This window comes from Echinops telfairi, unplaced genomic scaffold (genome assembly GCF_000313985.2).
Source record: "Echinops telfairi isolate 266 unplaced genomic scaffold, ASM31398v2 ScPeMD7_15;HRSCAF=58, whole genome shotgun sequence".
Taxonomy (NCBI): Eukaryota; Metazoa; Chordata; class Mammalia; order Afrosoricida; family Tenrecidae; genus Echinops; species Echinops telfairi.
This window is the reverse complement of record NW_022103912.1, coordinates 12226365-12244910: the sequence shown is the minus strand read 5'-3', so window position 1 is coordinate 12244910 and position 18546 is coordinate 12226365. Positions and strand designations below refer to the sequence as shown.

The 18546-nt window shown below is 37.3% G+C and overlaps 1 protein-coding gene across 4 annotated transcripts in view; it reads right to left on the bottom strand.

Moving 5' to 3' along the window:
- CCNT2 (cyclin T2) overlaps positions 1 to 18546 on the bottom strand; it is a 45492-nt gene that overhangs the window by 10999 nt on the left and 15947 nt on the right. For 2 of the 4 annotated variants that reach the window (XM_004711897.2, XM_004711898.2), the window contains exons 3-6: positions 10244 to 10372; positions 8178 to 8238; positions 3608 to 3670; positions 488 to 533 (exon numbers count right to left, since the gene is read on the bottom strand). In XM_004711897.2, the coding sequence (XP_004711954.1) occupies positions 488 to 533; positions 3608 to 3670; positions 8178 to 8238; positions 10244 to 10372 (299 nt within the window). Of the gene's footprint in view, positions 1 to 487; positions 534 to 650; positions 1715 to 3607; positions 3671 to 8177; positions 8239 to 10243; positions 10373 to 18546 lie in introns of those variants that run through there. The other 2 variants (XM_030884793.2, XM_045287411.1) reach the window with 2 other exon arrangements.

The following is an 18546-nucleotide window of genomic DNA, read 5'->3' as shown; positions in this document are numbered from 1 at the left end:
ATTATTAGTGGATATTAAACTGGAAAAAACCCTCCACGTTAAGTAAAGTTTATAAAAGCAAAAAAATAAATGTCAATGATTATTTTAAGCTAAGGATTGGATCAAGGTGAAATTTTTTAAAATGTCATTTAACTATAATTATAAACTAGAAATAGCTTTTTTATACTTACCAAGTTGCTCGAATTTCTATGTTAAGTTTAGCTCTTTGTAATCTTTAGCTGCTATTCAGGCTACCAATTTTAGACTTATGCACTCACAAATCGAGAATATGCCATCAGAAAGCACCACTACACTTCACATTGTGCATTTAACCCCTCTGTGCCAAAAGTCCCTTGTACAATACACCGCAAAGCAAACAGGAAGGTCCCACCACAGTAGATGGTCCAGTCTCCTGTTGCAACAAGGGTAAGAGACACATTGAGGGGGCCCTGCATTAAAGGAAGCTAGTGTGCTACAACAGTGCGACAAAGAGGGTCAGGATAACAACCTGTTGGTAGCCATGAAATAGGATGTCTGTGCCAAATCCTTGCTTGCTGTAAGAAAAGAGAAAAAAAAAGAACAATATATCAACTTTAATATGCTATCATCAAAAGTTCTCAACACAACAAAAACTTCAAAGATGTGTACACAAAAAAATAAATTTTATTTACTACTTACAAATATCACAAGAGCGCCATCATTTTCTATACTACTGAAAATCTTCAACAACATTCACTCAAATGTTTCTTGCTATCCCCCAAAGATCTGAGAAACAAGCCGATTTGCTTTTAGCTAGCCAGTTACAAGGGCTAAACTTGTTACTAAGTTAAGCACCTAGTCAGCTAAAAGGTGCAATAAAGCATTCTCCTGGATTTAAAAAAAAGAAAAGAAAAGAAAAGGAAAAAAAAGGAGAAGAAGAAAAGATTTTGAAGTCTAATACAAAATACAAAGAGTTGCCTGCCAGACTTAATCCTCAGTCATATTTAAATTTGGCTTAAGTATTTCCATCAAAGAAAACAAAATAAAACAACCCCCCAACAGCAGGACAAAATTGCTGTTTTTTCACCACGCTATTAAACATCAACAGAGAATAAACAACATTATAAACAATGTCATAAGGGTGCAGACACAGGAAGCTTCACTGTATTATTTTAAAACAACAATTATTTGCAGAATCGAATTAAAGACAATGTTTAGAAAAGATAATGCTACTTTGGGGATCTGTCCCCAACAGAAAAGCACTTTTTAACAACTAGTTCTTTATGATGTTGAAACTTTTGCAGCCTCCTCTCCAACCCTTGAATCTTACTCTTCTTCTCAGGGATGTGTTTTAATTTGCCTTAAAAAAATTACATTCATAATCACTGACGTACCTTTCCCTCTGTTCACCTAGGGTCAGTTCACCTCAACTCCACCCCTCTCTAATAAGCCTCAAATTCCTTTTCCACTCTATGGTTTATCTTTGCCACCATCTGTAATCCCTGCTACCCAGTGGATCATCAACACAAAGGTTTTACATAAGAGATCTGGGCTTAGCAGAGTTGTACTAAGGAAGCGTGTCAAAGCATCAGATGTCTTGGAGGCAGTGCCTTAAATATTGCATTCTTTCCTGGTGAGGAGGGAAGGAGAAATCACAGAAGTGAAAGGTCCCTGTAAAATGACATTAGCCAACTCTATAGCAAAGCAGCATAACACTAAACCTTTTCCATCTCTAAAGGGTGGAAGGAAGGACTTTATAAAAACCAAATTTCCCCCACCCCCAAATTTTAATGGAGAAGGAAGTAAAAATAATTTTAGATCGCTGTCAATTACAACTAGAAATGTACTTAAATCCAATGACCACTGCACAGAGGAATAATGTAGGGAGAAATGTTCTTGTTTCTAAGCTAGAAGTTGTGACAAAGCAAAAGAGATAGTGGGGGAAAAGACACCAGACACACAAGAGTACTTTTTAAATGAAGTGAGATGTGAAATGTTAGTCAAGACAAAATGAAGTTAAATATATATCTGATTTGTACTCCTTAATAATTAGTCTTACTTTAAGTGCTAACAACAAAAACAATTTAAATACTTTGTTCTGGCTGATGAAATGACTTCATGCCACTAGATTCTTTAGATACAAGAATATAGAATGTATACATTTTTCATAAAAGATTTTAAAGATGTGGACTCGATTTCAGGGTACTATACTGAAAATGCAGCTTCATTTCTTACTAAGTTAAAAAATACATAAAAATAGTATGTATTTTAACTTATAATCACCATGCCTTCCTTCAAATGGCATGCAATTTAAAGTAAATCATATGGCTCTTTGATATGCTGACAAAGCTTAATACTGTAAACTTTCCCCCTAACATTGAAATCAATTATCTATATAATCCTATAATAAACTATAACACTAGGGAGAAAATGTGTTATGAAATATATTTAAGAAGACCCAAGAAATGTGAATCAAAATTACACGCACCATTTACAAGCATGTGGATAGGATATGATGAAAAAAATTAGAGTGGAATTTTAGAAGTCCAGTTCTTAGCATTGTGTATTAGAGTGGTTTTTGTTTTGTTTTGTTTTAGGGGGGGCACGTTGCTTGAAGGGAGTTATTAATATAATAAAAACTTTCCTGGGCATAAAAGTAATTTGGTTTAGCATGAATAAAATGTGAGAATATTTAAGCAAAGATTTGGGGGGGTGGGGGGGACGACAACCCAACAAACACAAAAAAACAAGTCTTTCAAAAGTCTTACCCATTTTATTTAGAATATACCCAAGGTGTGGTGGTCAAAAAATGAAACTGTAAAATTTCATTTTCAAACAGGAAGTAGCAGAATAAGGCACACTGAAAGTTCCTAGTGGTTATTAGGCTGTAACGCTTCAAGTGGAGAACAGGAGAGCAGAAGAAAGCAGCAGAATGACAACATGCAACTGTGTGGGGAAGATTTCTGTGGAGGCAGCAGACAGAGGACTCACCGAGCAAGAGGGACATGTTCTACATGCTTCCCAAGCAGTGAAAGACAACAATGCGAAAACTTGTGCACAGAAGATTCAATACAGTACCACAAATGTATATACCATGCTATTATTTATTTTCCTACCATATACAAAAGGACCATTTTTAGTAATGCTAAAGAACTTAACATAATGCATTAAATAATTTTTGTGCAAATGAATATGGTCAAAACACTTCCAAAAATGAACTGTCTGTGAAAAAATCCAATTTTATTGGAAACATCTGAAGTTGACCTCACATCTTTTAAAATTGTTGTTGATCCTCAACAAGTCAATGAAAATTTGGCACAAACCAGAAATGCGTATCATTTCTTGCACCTAGATATTATTGTCCTACATCAAATACTGAAATGAGACTGGCACAGGCCAATGGGGAGTCCTAAGATTTGGAAGTTCTCAATTTTTAAATGACATACTTGTTAAAGACTAAAGAAACCTAGCTCATCAGGCAGAAACCAAGAACTAGATGAATAAGTAAGGAATATAATAAAAAAAAATGTTTGCAACGACGGACATTTCCCTCCATTTTAATAAAGTGTGATTACTTATAACACAAAATAGTAAACAGCCAGATGATAGAAAGCCTATGTGTTCCTCTTAGGAATTTCAGACCACGTACCTCTTACTAACTGCGTGCATTTCACCACATCTGTGTGTGGATGTTCAATGGTGATTTCAAAACCTGAAATGAGAAGCACCTTTTTTTGCCTGATTACTTATTACTGTAATACTTGCCAAAGAAATAATAGCCATTACACAACTTAAATAGATATGTTCTTGGTTATCAAAAAACCCTCAAAGACAAAGCTTTCATTAATGCCATGCTCATTATGCTTCCAATGACTAGAAGTGATTTCTTCTAAAAAAATTCTATCTCAATTACAAAAACAGAAAGCAAGGGTAATATTTATTCAAAATTCATGAAATGAAATTCACTTAGGATTGTCCTAAAGTTAAAAACAAACTAAAATGATGGCAAATAATTAAGTTTGACTCACAGTTTTTCTTATACATGGGGACTTCAAAATGTTTGTGAAAAAATTCCATTATCCTTTATTTAGAATTTCTACAGACTTTTCGAGGCCCCCTGAGATGTACCTTAATTCTTAATTTTAGAAGATATGAAAGGAATATTTTTCATAAAAATAACCTTTGGATCACAGTGGTAGAAATGGCCTTTTAAAAGAGATATGTTCACCACCATTGATACCATTTCTGATTTGCAACAGAGAACTACCCTCTGGGTTTCTGAGGTTGTAACTGCATGGGAGCAAGCATCAGCTTTCTCCCTCAGAGCAGCTGATGGGTTTGAACCACCGACCTTAGGTTACAAGTCCAATGTGTAAGTACTATACTAACAGGTCCTTCTTACTATGGACATAATTATTATTTATGGCAATTGTGAAGATCTCACAAGACCTGGTCATGTTTTGTTTGTTGTTTACTAGGTTGCTATTAGCTGTAATTGAGTCAATAAGCTATCTACTTACTATATCTACTTACTAAATCTTAGTTCAGAGTTGCCACCAGTTAGCTTAGTAATTTTATTAGTGATTAAAAGCACTAAGGCAAATGAACCACTTACCGTATATACTCAAGTATAAGCCAATCCGACTATCAGTCGAGGCACCTAATTTTAGCACAAAAACTACATTAAAAATGTGCTGAAAAACTTGGCTTATACACGAGTACATACATAAGTCTCAAGTTCATGAATGCACTGCTACTAAAATCAAAGGAAAAATGTTGGCAATCTTTCAGAAGTGTCCGATCAACTCTGGAAGAGAGCCCCCACCACCAGTTGTTTTTTTTTTTTGAAGTGCAGTCTACATCAAAAGCATAGGTTCTCAAACTGTTTTGGCTTACAGCACCCTTTTTCAGGGGTGGGGTGGGGAAATCAGTGCCCTGCTGGCGATTAGAAACTTATAGTCTGTGCCAGGATAAAGTATGGTCTATAGGTATATAGACCCTGGATTATTCAAGAGTGCCCTCCTACCCACCCACAAAAGGGGTCTGTATCACCCACTTTGGGAAAACACTGATCTTAGCCTTCATTACAGTAAATTAGTAAATTCATAATGACTACACATGGAGAATTTATGAAGGTATTGTTTGGGCTGTTTCTATTGTAATTAAAACAGCAAAATAATTAACAAGGTATATCCTCTAAATTCTAATGACCACCTTAAGATAATGGCATTCATTCTCTGTTTAAGAATCTTTCACAACTGATATTATACAAAGATTTTATATAATAAAACAACTTAATAGTAACAGCTTGTAATTACCCATTTTATCATTCCAATATAACTTTCCCATTATGTATACAGGTGCCCAGGTGGTGTGGTGGTTAGGAGTTGGGCCGCTAATTGCAAGGTCAACAGTTTGAAACCACCAGCTGCTCCATGGGAGAAAAATCGGCCTTTCTGCTCCAGTGAAGAGTTATAATATTAGAAACTCACAGGGGCAGTTCTACCCTGTCCTGTAGAGTTCCTATTAGGCGGTATCAACTTGACACGGTGAGGGTTTTTTGTTTGTTTGTTATTTGGGGGGGGGGGGGGGTGTTCTTTATTATGTTTACATTTATATAATTTCATATAAACAATAATGCAAAATCATTAGAGTAGGAAGGATGTACTAGGTTCTATTTTCATTGCTGTTGTTATAAGAACATGTCTTGAGAGGAAGTTTTGCTAATGATCACATTTCTGCTCAACGTCTGGGTATCAATAAAAAGTACAAGAAATTACCACAATAAATGGTTACTTTTGACAAACATATTAAGTGGCAAATTGCTTTTTATACACTTTCATTTTCAAATTCACCATGCAAGGCAGGTACATTATTCCACCTCACATACACAGAACAGAGTCTGAAGTACTTCAAAAAGCTGAGGGGAAAAAGTGCCCTTTTAATTCAATTTTTAAAAAATTAAAAGTTCATTTTATTGGGGGCTCTTACAACTCTTGTAACATCCATACATCGATTGTATCAAGTGTATTTGTACATATGTTGCCATCATTCTTTTCTAGACCGTTACTTTCTATTGAGCCCTTGGCATCAGCTCCTCCCCCCACACCCCTCGTGACCTCTTGATAAATTATAAATGATTGTTTTCATATCTTACACTGACCCCTCATGGTTTCTGCTGTTCGTTCCCATGGAGGGGGAAATGTGGTTTCATTGAAATCGGTTTCCCCTTCCTCCCCTCCTCTCCCCCTCTTCCCCCTGCCCTTCTGGCATCTCTATTCCCACTCCTGTTCCTGGATTCCGTGTGTCTCTTATCTGTACCTGTGCACATGCTCTGGTCTAGTCCGAAAAGAGAGGCAGCACCGGGGTCATGATAATGGGGGGTGAGGAAGCCTCAAGGAACCAGAAGAATCATGTTTCATTGGTGCTTTACTGCACCCTGGTTGACTCATCCCTTCCCTGTTACCCCTCTGTGGGGGGGATGTGTCCCATTGTCTACAAATGGGCTTTGGGTCTCTGCTCCCAAACCCCTCATTCTCAACAATGTTTTGTTTGTTATGGGTCTTCTGATGCCTGTTACCCAGTCCTGACAACACCTCATGAATACGCAGACTTGTTGCTTCTTTGCTACGTGGCTGCTTGTTTAACTTCAAGCCTTTAAAACCCCAGACGCTGTTATCTTTTAATATATATCGGGGCACCATCTGCTTTCTTCACTACATGTGCTTATGCACCCATTTTGTCTTTAGCGATTGTGCTAGGAGGGTGAGCATCGCAGAATGCCAGTTTGTTAGAACAAAGTGTTCTTGCATTGAGGAGAGGGTATAAGCAGAGGCCCGAAGTCTGTCTACTACTTCAATATATTGCCATATAAATACATAAGTCAATAACTCTACTTTAATGAATTAATGTATTTACATAAGTACACACCTATGGTTATACCTCTATTCATAGCTTTGTTTCCAAGATGGTTCCTGTTTCCTTTTACTTTCCTCCTGCCCTACCACCTAGCTCGTCCTACTTCTGCCTCTGAGCACTTCCTCTGTTAGAATGCTATTGTTTCAACACCTCCAGTATCTCTACAACCTCCTTGCTGTTGATCTTAATCCCCTAGTTGTTCCGCTCTCTTTGGAGTTGTTTACTCATTGTTTTAATTCAATTTTTGCATGATCTTGTAAGCCTATTTTACAGCAGGCAAAGAAATTCACCCAAGTTTGCAAAAGCAAGTCAGAAACCTGCAGATTTAAATCCAGATTTTACCCAAACACATATTCTTCCCACTACAACTGCCACAATTTCCCAGGAGTATATATGGGAGTTCTCAGGTTTTAAAATACATCTCAAACACGGTAACTGCTACTACTGAACAACATGGTTTTAGACAAGTCATAACCTTCTTAGGCCTCAATTTGCTCACCGGGAAAGTAACTTTAGCAGTCACTTAAACGGGACAGGGAGCCCTGGTGGCACAATGGTTACATGTTGCACTGCTAACCACAAGGTCAGCAGTTCAAAACCACCAGCAGTTCCTCAGGAGGAAGATGAGGCTTTATACTCCTGTGAAAAGTCAAGTCTTAGAAACCCACAGAAGCAGTTCTACCCTTCCCTACAGGATTAACTATTAGAATCCAGGATAGCAATAAGTTAAGTCGCACAAACCGTAAAGATGAAGATGTAACATTAAGAATATGATAGCCAATATTTTTTAAGACTGTGGGCTACACACACTATTCATGATAAACTGTAAGTGAGCAAGCACTGCTGCCTTTGTACATATAATCATAAAAACCACTCTATAAAGATCTATTTTATGATGACGGCAACATATGCACAAATATGCTTGATACACTTGATGTATGGATTGTTAAGTGGTGTAAGAGCCCCCAATAAAATGATCTTTTAATAAAGAAAACTTCTTTACTCTCTAGAAGAAATGAGAGCCGTGCAGCGCTCGGACAGAGTAAAAACAAAGTAGCTATGACTGTGTCATCCAATCACAGAAACCTAGGACATCACATGGAAGACTGTTTACCCTTTACTTCTATTATGCCAAACGGACCTACAGTTTAGAAAACTATTTCCTAATCACTAGATAACACTATTCTAATTATTAAAAATAACATTTTAATTTAATCTTCTTTAATAATGACACAATTCTAGAAATACTTTCACTAACTTAGAATACTGCATCAACAAACACAAAAAAGTTAAATACATACCTAGAGTTTGTAGCATTATGGTTTCAAGTATAACCAATTCTTGGGTTTGTTGAAGGTAAGCCTGCCATGTAAGAATAATATTAAGATGTTTAAGGTAAACAAACACTATTAATAGTCTATGGGATGGTTAAATGTCTTGAGAATTATAGCTTTATCACAAAAGAACTACAGTTTAGAAATATGGGAAAATATATTAAAGGCAAGAGAAAATGTCTAGTTTTGTGAAAAGTCCAAATTCAACAAACCCAAAATCTAAATATGAAATGTTGTAGATTAATTTTCAAGAAAAGAAAACCTACAGCCTGTAAAATAAACTGTCTAGCCATGTAACAGTTTAGGTGCACCAAACCATGTAAGAACAGCAAACTGGAAGCTGACTTGAAGGAAATGGGTTACAAACTCACTCTAAGGCATTTCACAGGTAGCCCTGGTGGGGTAGTGGTTATGCGTTGGGCTGCAAGGTCAGCAGTTAGAAATCACCAGCTACTCTGCAGGAGAAAGACGATGCTTTCTCCTCCCAAAATGGGTTACAGTCTCAGAAACCCAAAGGGGCAGGTCTATCCAGTGCAACAGGGCTGCTATAAGTCGGCATCGACTGGGAGAACATGAGGGCATTTCATGGGGGCCTTTCCTAAAAGACTTCATTTTCCTCTTCTGGGGAGAGGGGGGAAGAAAGCCAATCTTAACTCCTTACAGTAAAACACACACACACACACACACACACACACACACACGAAATTTCATATATCGAAAGAAAATCCAATCCCATTACTGTCGAATCCCTTTACAGTGCTTGTCAGAGTAAAACAGCTCCATGGGGTTTCTGAGACTATCAAGCTTTACTGTAAGCAGACTGCCACACCTTTCCTGTGATAAGCAGCTGGTAGGTTTAAACTGCTGACCTTCCAGTTAGCAGCCAAACACTTTTAAACCACTTCACTTCACTACCAAGAACAACAAAATGATGAATCATACAACCAAGGGAACAAATATGAGAGGGTCTTTGCCCTCAACTTCAACCTTAAATTGTTCCATTACGTTCACTTTTAGAAGGGTATAAAAAACTTCAGCTATCCATTTTTAGATCGTGACAGTTAACTAAGGTGGTTAAAAAAATACATATATACAAACATAATAATATGCATTTATATATGGAAATTGTGCTAGAGTCTGAAAGTATGTTTCGATCTACTGATATTCCCTTTTGAAAAGTTAACTGAGCTGACACTTAAAACACAGTATTTAATTTTTGAGCAATATCTGCAAGAAATAATTATGAATTTGTAAAGTTAACAGAAACCGCAAGAACCGTCTTTCGGCAATCATAAGTTCTGTATTTATTTAATGTCTACATTAATACTTTACTCCCTTGAGCCACCATCTAGGGTAAAACATGCCATTCTTAAAATCACAAGTACTTCCCTAAATTAAGCTGAGTGAATATAAACTGGTAATAGTTAAGAGTTAGTCTTAAGTAACTCACTCTTAAATGGTTCTTTCAAATATGGTGTTTTAATAATATTAATTATGCTGAAAACATGCATTGTTTAGATAGTAGCATTACCCTTTACGAAAGTGAAAACACAAATAAAATGCTGTCATCAATGCATGGTAATGTATCTTTATCACAGGTAAGTCTGTATGCATTAATAAAGGAAACACTCTTAAATTTCTATTTTCGATTCACTCACCTGTTGGCAATTTGATTTGACATATTTATCCTTTGGTTTCATGCATATCTCAGCAATACAGGTGATATGACCTACCCTATATATACCAGAGGTGTGCTGTGAGGATCAATAATAAAATGGGAAGCACTCAGAAGTACCTTTGATTAAAAGTAGTACCTTGAATCAAACAAAGCTTTTTATATGGCAAAATGGTATTCAAACTAATGAACATTCATAAAATATGTGCCTGTGAGACGGCTACCTGGTATAAATTTCTAAAATGGTAATAAAAGTAAACAACATTTGAAAGGTAACACTAATTGATATACATTTTAATTAGGCCAAAATTATGAAAAAAATTTCAAATTTCAGAGGGGGAAAAAAAGTTTTACATACATCACACTTAGTATCCAGCAATGGCTCTAAGGGATGAAGACAAGCATGTGCTACTTTGATAACATGTTCAAGTTTTCGAGCCTGTTCTTCCACTTTTGCAGCCAAAAATAATGCAGTGGGTGATATTATCTGGAGGAAAGATAAAATATAGTGATTTAAAACATACATCTTGTAAAAACCCTCTATTTTCGATGAGGGGTGGGACACAAGGGCAGAAATGTAGTATTAATAGTATGAACTGCCTCCAGTTTTTCAGAACTAGTTAACTCAGGCTGTAATATTTATGTTTTACAAGCAAAATACCAAAGGGGATGAGATTTTATTCTTCAGTCAAAAGAAAAGAAAGTTTAAACTATAAATTTGTACATTAACTAGGGAAAGGAAAAAGGACGCAAACTAACAAAGCCAAAGCTTTAAAAAAAAAACAGGGAAAGGAGATCCACTCTCTTTCCATTTTTTGGCAGTCACTACTTTACACGGTTCTTTTAGTTAAACCATAATTGATTTTCGTGGCCAAGAGCTTCACAATCATCTGCACAACAGAAAGATCCCCAAAGGAAAAGAAAGTGATTCTGAAAATGCAAGTGCTACTACGTATTCCTATTACTTCCTTACAGCAACACTGAAACCAGGATAAGAAAAATGGGACTCAAAACATGTAAGATAAACCACTAGAGTAAAAGCTTTGGTAAATGGAGAGAAAGATCATGTTCTTAGGCTAGAAGTTCAAGCACACAACACTTACAAAGATACTAAGCCAGAGAAACATCTAAATTTAAGTATTTACCCCAAAAGATAGTAATTAAACAAATAATTGGTGACAGAAAATAAACATACTTTAAATTCAAATAATATTCTATGATAATATAAAATAAATTTCTCATGGAATAGTAACTTGTGTCAGAATTCACGCACAATTTTTTTTTTAAAAGGTCATTTTATTGGGGGCTCTTACAACTCTTGTAACAATCCATACATCAATTGTATCAAGCATATTTGTACATGTTTCCAGGCACAACTTTTAAGAGATTAACACCTGCATTTCACTCTTCCCTTGGGGTTCATCAATCATTATATAGAAATAATGGGAGTCTGAGAGAGCAGGAGGAGGCAAGCACAAATTATGCCAAAACATGATTTGGGGAGGTAATTAAAAAAAAAAAAAGGTAAGCTATAGGGAATGTGGATTCTTTTCTTTGGAGAGTTTTAAAGATCATCAACTTATGGTGGTAGCTATAGGACATTTAATTACTGGCTTTGTAGCTGACAGGTTCCTTGTCTGATTTGCATTTAGATCCGTTGTTGAACAATGACTTCAAGAGGTTTCTATCTACCTGCTCTATGGATCTTTAAAACCGCCCCTAAAACAAGTGAATGTTTCCCAACCAGGAACAATGTTACTCTAATAGAACTGAGTCAGTTCTCATGGGATGTTCAATTTATTTCCATCCTTCACAATAAAACTTACAGTAGGCCCTCATTCAATTAATTGTAGATTGAAAAAAATTTTTTGAGGGGGACCTTCTAAAAAGCAATTGAATGGCTAAAGAAAACCCTCTAAAGCAGTGGGTCTCTCACCCTTCCTAATGCTGCGACCCTTTAATACAGTTCCTCATGTTGGGGTGACCCCCAACCATAAAATTATATTCGTTGCTACTTCATAACTGTAATTTTGCTACTGTTATCAATCGGGTGACCCTTGTGAAAGGGTCATTCGACCCCCACAAAGGGATCGCGACCCACAGGTTGAGAACCGCTGCTCTAAGGCTAAGTAAGAGTGTTATGTACACAGCATTTGCACTGCATTTGGTATCACAAGTAATCCATTGATGATTTAAAGAACACAAGAGGATGTATGATAATATATATAGGATCCGTGCATATATATTTTCTACAAAGGATTGGAATACCCAGGGAGTAGGTATGCATGGGTGTGGGGTGGGTGGGAGTGTGTCATAAAAACCAAGCCCTGTGGATATCAACAGGTTAAGAAGAAAAAGGATTTGGAATGTGCAACAAAAACAACTTAAAAGATTCCATAGATTGTGCTCGCTTCGGCAGCACATATACTAAAAAAAAAAAAAAGATTCCATAGATATAAAATAAAGCACTGTTATTCTTTACAACAGACTTTCTTAGGTTATATCAATATTACTTAATACAAGGGTAAATTAAAAAGTATTGCTAGAAAATTCTAAGAAATCTTTATTAAGTCAAAGTATCAAAGTGTGAAGCTACTGTTTCTCAACATGCTCTCACCCTCCATCTTGTCTATGCATTTCTGAAGCCAGTGTTTCCATCTCTCCACCTCTTCCTAGAAGAATTCTGAGCTCTCTGATTTATAGCATACCAAAATGACAGTTTTGGCATCCTGAAGAGACACACCGTGCGCATTTGGTATGTGCTTACATCTGGGGTACAGAAAGAAGTCAAATGGGCAAGATCAGGTCTGTAGGGTGGATGGGATAAGGTTTCCAAATGAAATTTTCATAGAACAGTCCTCGCCGCCCTTGAAGAATGAGCAAGTATATTTTGTCTAATGGGGAAAAAAAACCAACACAATTTTCCTGGCATTTTCCCCCTTTCTCCTCAGTGCAGCTTTAAATTTTCTAAAAAGCCCTTCATTACAAGCCCCTATCATTGTTTCAGGTCCTTTAAAAAAAAATAAATCAAGATTACTCCCTAAAGCACCCCCACCCCCCACCCCCGTCCCCCTTCAGACAGTGGCTATAACCAGAGCTGACCTCTCTGCCTTGAATTAAACTGGCCCAGCAGATCTTGGAAGCCATTGTTTGAACTGGACTTAGCTCTCCGGATCTTACTGTCAATCCAAGACCTGGTTATAATTCCATTCATAAAACTGCTTAACTAGCTTACATCTTGCTTAAAAGACTGATGGAACAATAGTTCTTTGAAGCATTTGATCTTCGCACAACTCTGGTGGCCCGCCCTCAGGCACTCACTCAGCTTGCTGAGGCTGTTGGTTGAAAATGGTGAATCGGTAGCTGTGGAACCAATGCTAGTTCTATGCCCTCGGACTTCAGCTTTCGGACTTGAACCCCAGCTTCGTCATTTGCCAAAGCTGGCAGTCTTCCCTTTATTAGCTCATCTTCGAAGTTTCCCCGACCTATTCTATCCAAAAACTGTGAAGGAGCATTCCTATAAAGGTGTGGCAAGGCTTTATAGATTGGCAAGTTGTCCACTTGAGATTTGTTCAGCTCTGACCTCAAAATTGTTCTCCTCCTTCTTGGCACAAAAAGTATCCTTTTATTGAGGACACCCTAAAGACTAAGACAGGTGTATTACCTAGAGAACTGTCTGCAGTCATCCACCAATCGCGGAGATTTGTTTAATCGTATTGTTTGGAAATAATCCACACATGCATGATTTTTGATTGCTAGTAGCAATACTTTTTGATTTATCCTCATATCCTTGAAAATATCAGTTCAATAGCAGACTGTGAAGTAACAGGTTTAAATTAACTGAAAATTATTTCCTGACTCAGTTAAACCCATGCATATAACCATCATACTATATTCTGTTGGTTTTTTAACTCTGTCATTCCAGACTGGAAGAGTTTGATTAAACAAAAGAGAGTTAGTCACTGTGCTCTCATTATATAGCACCACATAGCTGCTGCTCATGTTTGATGAATGTGGATAATCTATACATAAATACAAAGGTACCAATATTAATTTTCAAGTTTTTGAAAAGAATAAAAATTGAGAGCCAATATCATTGTAAGAAGTATAAAACACTCAACAAAATGAAGATACTCTCCATTTATCTCCCATTTCTTATTTCATTACAAGAAGGGAATACTATACCTCCTGCCTACAATTTACCAAAGAGCATAATAATAAATCCTCAAAAGTCAAATTACACCAGGTTTAATAGTTAAATATCCTTAACTACCAGGTAGTACAGAATTTCTATTACTTGCCTAAAAGGCACTTCTAAAAGCCTCAAATGAGCTTTTTGGGGGGTGGGGGTGGGGGGTGGGGTTGTGGAGGAGTGTGCAACCTCACAGGGCTCACAATCACAGCATGGTTTCCCTTCGGACATTTAGTAGTAATGGTGGTGGTAAATGTTCAGCCTCAATATCAAGAAATACTTTTAAACTACACAACTTTTCTATTTCTCAATGGAAACAATGTACTGAATGGTTCCAAAACTCTACAAATAAGGTAATTAGGTATTCAGAGAGCCAAGCACTGGATCTTCAGGGTAGATTCCTGGTTTATTTACCCACACTCCTCACAGAAGTCTTTCTGTTCTCTCTAACAGGCACAATTCTCCTCCTCCTCCTCCAGTGCACCACTAATACCCAACACTCTTCCAAAGTTCCTGGTGAAATCCACTAACTCCATTCACATTTCCTCCTCTACAGCCTGCAACCATTTACTCCATCAGGGCTGTAAAAACAGAACAAAACAGAACAGAACATCTTTTTAGATAAATATTCTGTGAATTGCATGAGGCTTTAATTTTCAGGAAGATGAACACACTAGGTCCTGTACTGCTGTTTCAATGGAAGGCTGATTTTATTTTGTGGCTCATTAAAAGAACTCCCTAAATTTTAGGACAATGGGAAGATTACTAGTTGAATTGTGGCTTTTAGAGATGAGGATAATATTTTGAAGGCAACAAATACTCATTGGCATATGTAAGCATGGTTCAAAACCAACAAATTCACACCAATGCTGGAGGAGTACACTCAAGTTTGCTTTGACTGAACAATCAAAAACTGAGATTCAGTTTATGAGGGCAATCGCCATGCATTACCCATTTTTGCATTCTGGAAGGGAAGACAGTAATTCTTAGAGTCCACATATGTTTATCTCTTACTCTGGCAGATATACAACCATTCCAATAGGACTTTTATATTCTTGAAACATGATAAATTTCTATAGAAAGGGTACCATACATACAATGTAGAATAGTCAGATTGCATCAGTGAAATCATGGCTTTGATATGACTAGCCTAAGCAGCAAACTATTCTTTTTGCCTCAATATTTTTATCTGTACAGCAGGAGTAACAGTAACAGCTTGCAAAGTTGTGGTGAAGATTAAATAAACCAGTCTATGGTCAGAAATGACTCTAATATACTATGGGCATGTTGGAAAATTAAACATCAATTTTGTATTGCCTAGTGCTGGTCTTAAAAAGCAATTCAACAATCTTCATATTTTTAAATTCTCTCCTTTCTTGTTCATATTCCTATCAGGTTAAATGCAACTCTTTGTAGATTCAAACATGGGATTTAGAGGAGGCTAAGTCAAACAGTATTGCTACAGAATCACAGAAACTTTCATTAAGCAAATATATCAAAATATGAAGCTATGTTTCTAGACATACACTTAACGTAGGCCTGCACACTTCTGAAGGCAATGTATCTCTTTCTCTAACCCTTTCCAGAATTCTTTTTGACTTATACACCAAAACAAGTTTGGCAAACTGGAGGGTCGCAAATTATATTCCTTTGAAACATTCTTTTGAGTTTGGGAAACAACGGGCAAAATAAGGTAAATGGAGTAAGGTTTCCCAACAAAATTTTCATAGTGATAAGTCCTTGCTACCCTTGAAAATAAGCAAGTACCATTACTGTGATGGAAAAAAATTAATCTTTCCTAGGCTTTTTCTTACCAATGCAGATTTCCTTTTTTCTTAAACGTCTTCCTAATAAGCCCATGTCCTTCAAGACAATCTATCAAGATTACTCTCTGGGAGTTCCCCCCAAATAGCTGTCATAACTTTCTGAGTCGCCCTTTCTGCTTTGACTGGAACTGGCCGTCCCAGCAGACCCTCTGGGAAGCCAGTGTTTTGACTGAATATTGTTCTCTCTCTGATGGGTAAATCCAACACTCATCCCTGATTATGATTCCTTTCATAAAATTGTTATTAGCTGTGATCTTGCTCAAAAGACTGATGTTATGATTAGCTCCTTAAGATAGTGGGCACACATGGTTTAGAATAAATTTATAAAAATGTATGAACTGAACACTAATAACAATACTTTTTAATTCACCCTAGTATTTAACCTTACTCTAATGTTTTACACCTGAATTATGCTTATCCCTTCTTGTATCAGCAAATTTAACCTTCTTCTGCTTTTCATGTGGTTCCAGTCCCACCTCGTGGTCTGAGTCCCTTCCTTCTCCACCTTTTCTCTTCCCCATTCCTGGCTTGTCTCCCCTCTCTGCTCATAGTGCCCCACTGTTGACTTTCTTCGCTCTCCACTGCTGGCTTCCACCTTGATATTTGGAGGCAAGGTCAGTTTGAATGAAGAAAAAGCTGGGTACTTTCAGTCACTGAAGATGGCAGCCTGTTATCAATTTCAAACGATCACCTGTACATTAAGTCCTTTTTCGGTGACTATGCTTTTAGTGACATTTATGTAAATATTTTGTAGGTATACATTTATAGTTAAGAACTAACCATCACTATTTTATTATACTTCAAGTTTAATAATTCAGAAAAGTACCAACGAAAGCAAAAGAAAAGGTTTCCAAGTGTACTTTCTATTTGCTAATACAACATCAAGAAGTCCATTTGAAAATGCCTGCTTCATATTTAGGTCCCATGTGCTGATGAAGCGATTTCTCCTCTACCCCTCTCACATACCACTGCCCAGCTAGCACTAGGGTAACTCTTTCCTGTGCTTTGAAAAGATTTCATTAAGATCCTTCATTTTTAAACTACAAAGTCATAATCAATATCAGTACTAATATGCTCATACTATCCATAAAAATCCCAGCTGCTCAATAATCACATAGAAATCTAAAGCAGAATAGCCAACACACTTTGAAGATGAATAACAAAGTTGAAGGATTATACTCTTTGATTTAAAAACGTCACATGGAAAACAAAGGCTGGTCATAGATTAGAATGAGAAATATGAGGGGGTATCCTCCCCAAAAATGGAAGAGGTGCCACAGTACACGTTTTTTCCAGCTCGGTGGACACATCAAGCAGCTCGCTCTGAGGTAGTGCCCCACCCAGTGACGTTGCCTGGGAAGGGTCGCTGGTCACAGTGAATTTTTCTGTAAAAGCAGCTTTGTTCAAATTTTGTTTTTAGTGATGGGCGATTTAAGAGAACAGTGTGTGGCTGTAAAATTTTGTTTCCTGCTCAGGAAAAATGCTTCACAAACTGTTGTGATGTTGAACAGAACTCACAGGCAGTGTGCTATGGGAAAAACTCAAGTGTATGAGTGGTTTTCTCATTTCAAAAAGGTAAAATGCCAACTGGTGACAAATCTCATTCTGGACATACGTCGACTTCCATAACAGAGGAAAACAGCGACAAAATTCATGCACGTGTGCTGGCAAACCAACTATGGACCAAGAAGACATTGGGAGCTAGCTGGACTGCCCTGGAGCTCAGTTCAGCGAACTGTAACGAAGAGTTGGGAAAGAGATGGGCTGCTGTGAAAATGGTCCTCGGGTCCAGTGCCAGACAAAGAGCGTTAAGTGGAAGCATGACGGGCTTTGAGAACAGCTCTGAAGGGATCCAGACTTTTTTTTCCCCCACGGTCATTACTGAATAGGAGACATGGTGCTATTCTTACGACCCAAAGCAAATGCACAAAGATCAATATTCTAGGAAGTACTGAGTGCAAATGGACTAACATTGGTCATTTTGAATCAGAAAATGCTGTGTTTTACTAAGCCAGGAATAACAAAATCAAAAGGCTTTGCATTCAATGTCAAAAATGGTATTTCAAGATCTCTCATAAAGTCCAACACTGTATGTGATAGGACGATGCCTCTTCACATATAAGAAAATCCAATCAGACAACTATTATTCAAATTTACGCACCAACCACCAAAACCAGCAATGAAGAAACTGAAGTATTCTACCAGCTCTTTGGTCTGAAAATGATCAAACATACAATCAAGATGTACTGATATTTACTGGAGATTAGAATGCAAAAGTTGGAAACAAAGAGGAACAGCAGTTGGAAAACCTGGTCTTGGTGATAGAAATGTAGCTTAAAATTGCACAACATAAGTTTGCAAGATAATGATGATGCCAACAAATGTGCTCGACACAATAGATGTTTGGACGGATTGTGTTAAAGAGTTGTACATGCCCCCAGTAAAAAGCCGGCGTGGAGTAGGGAACCAGTAGAGAGGTTAGGGGGGCTGGCCTCAATCCCAACTACTAAGTGGACACCTGCCCCTTCCCCCATAAGAATTTATTTCAAAGGCCGGCATTGAATCTGCAGCTCCAAGAGAGACACATCTGATTGGTGCACACGGAAGCGGATGAAGGGGGAGGAGGAGAGAGTGGAGCACATC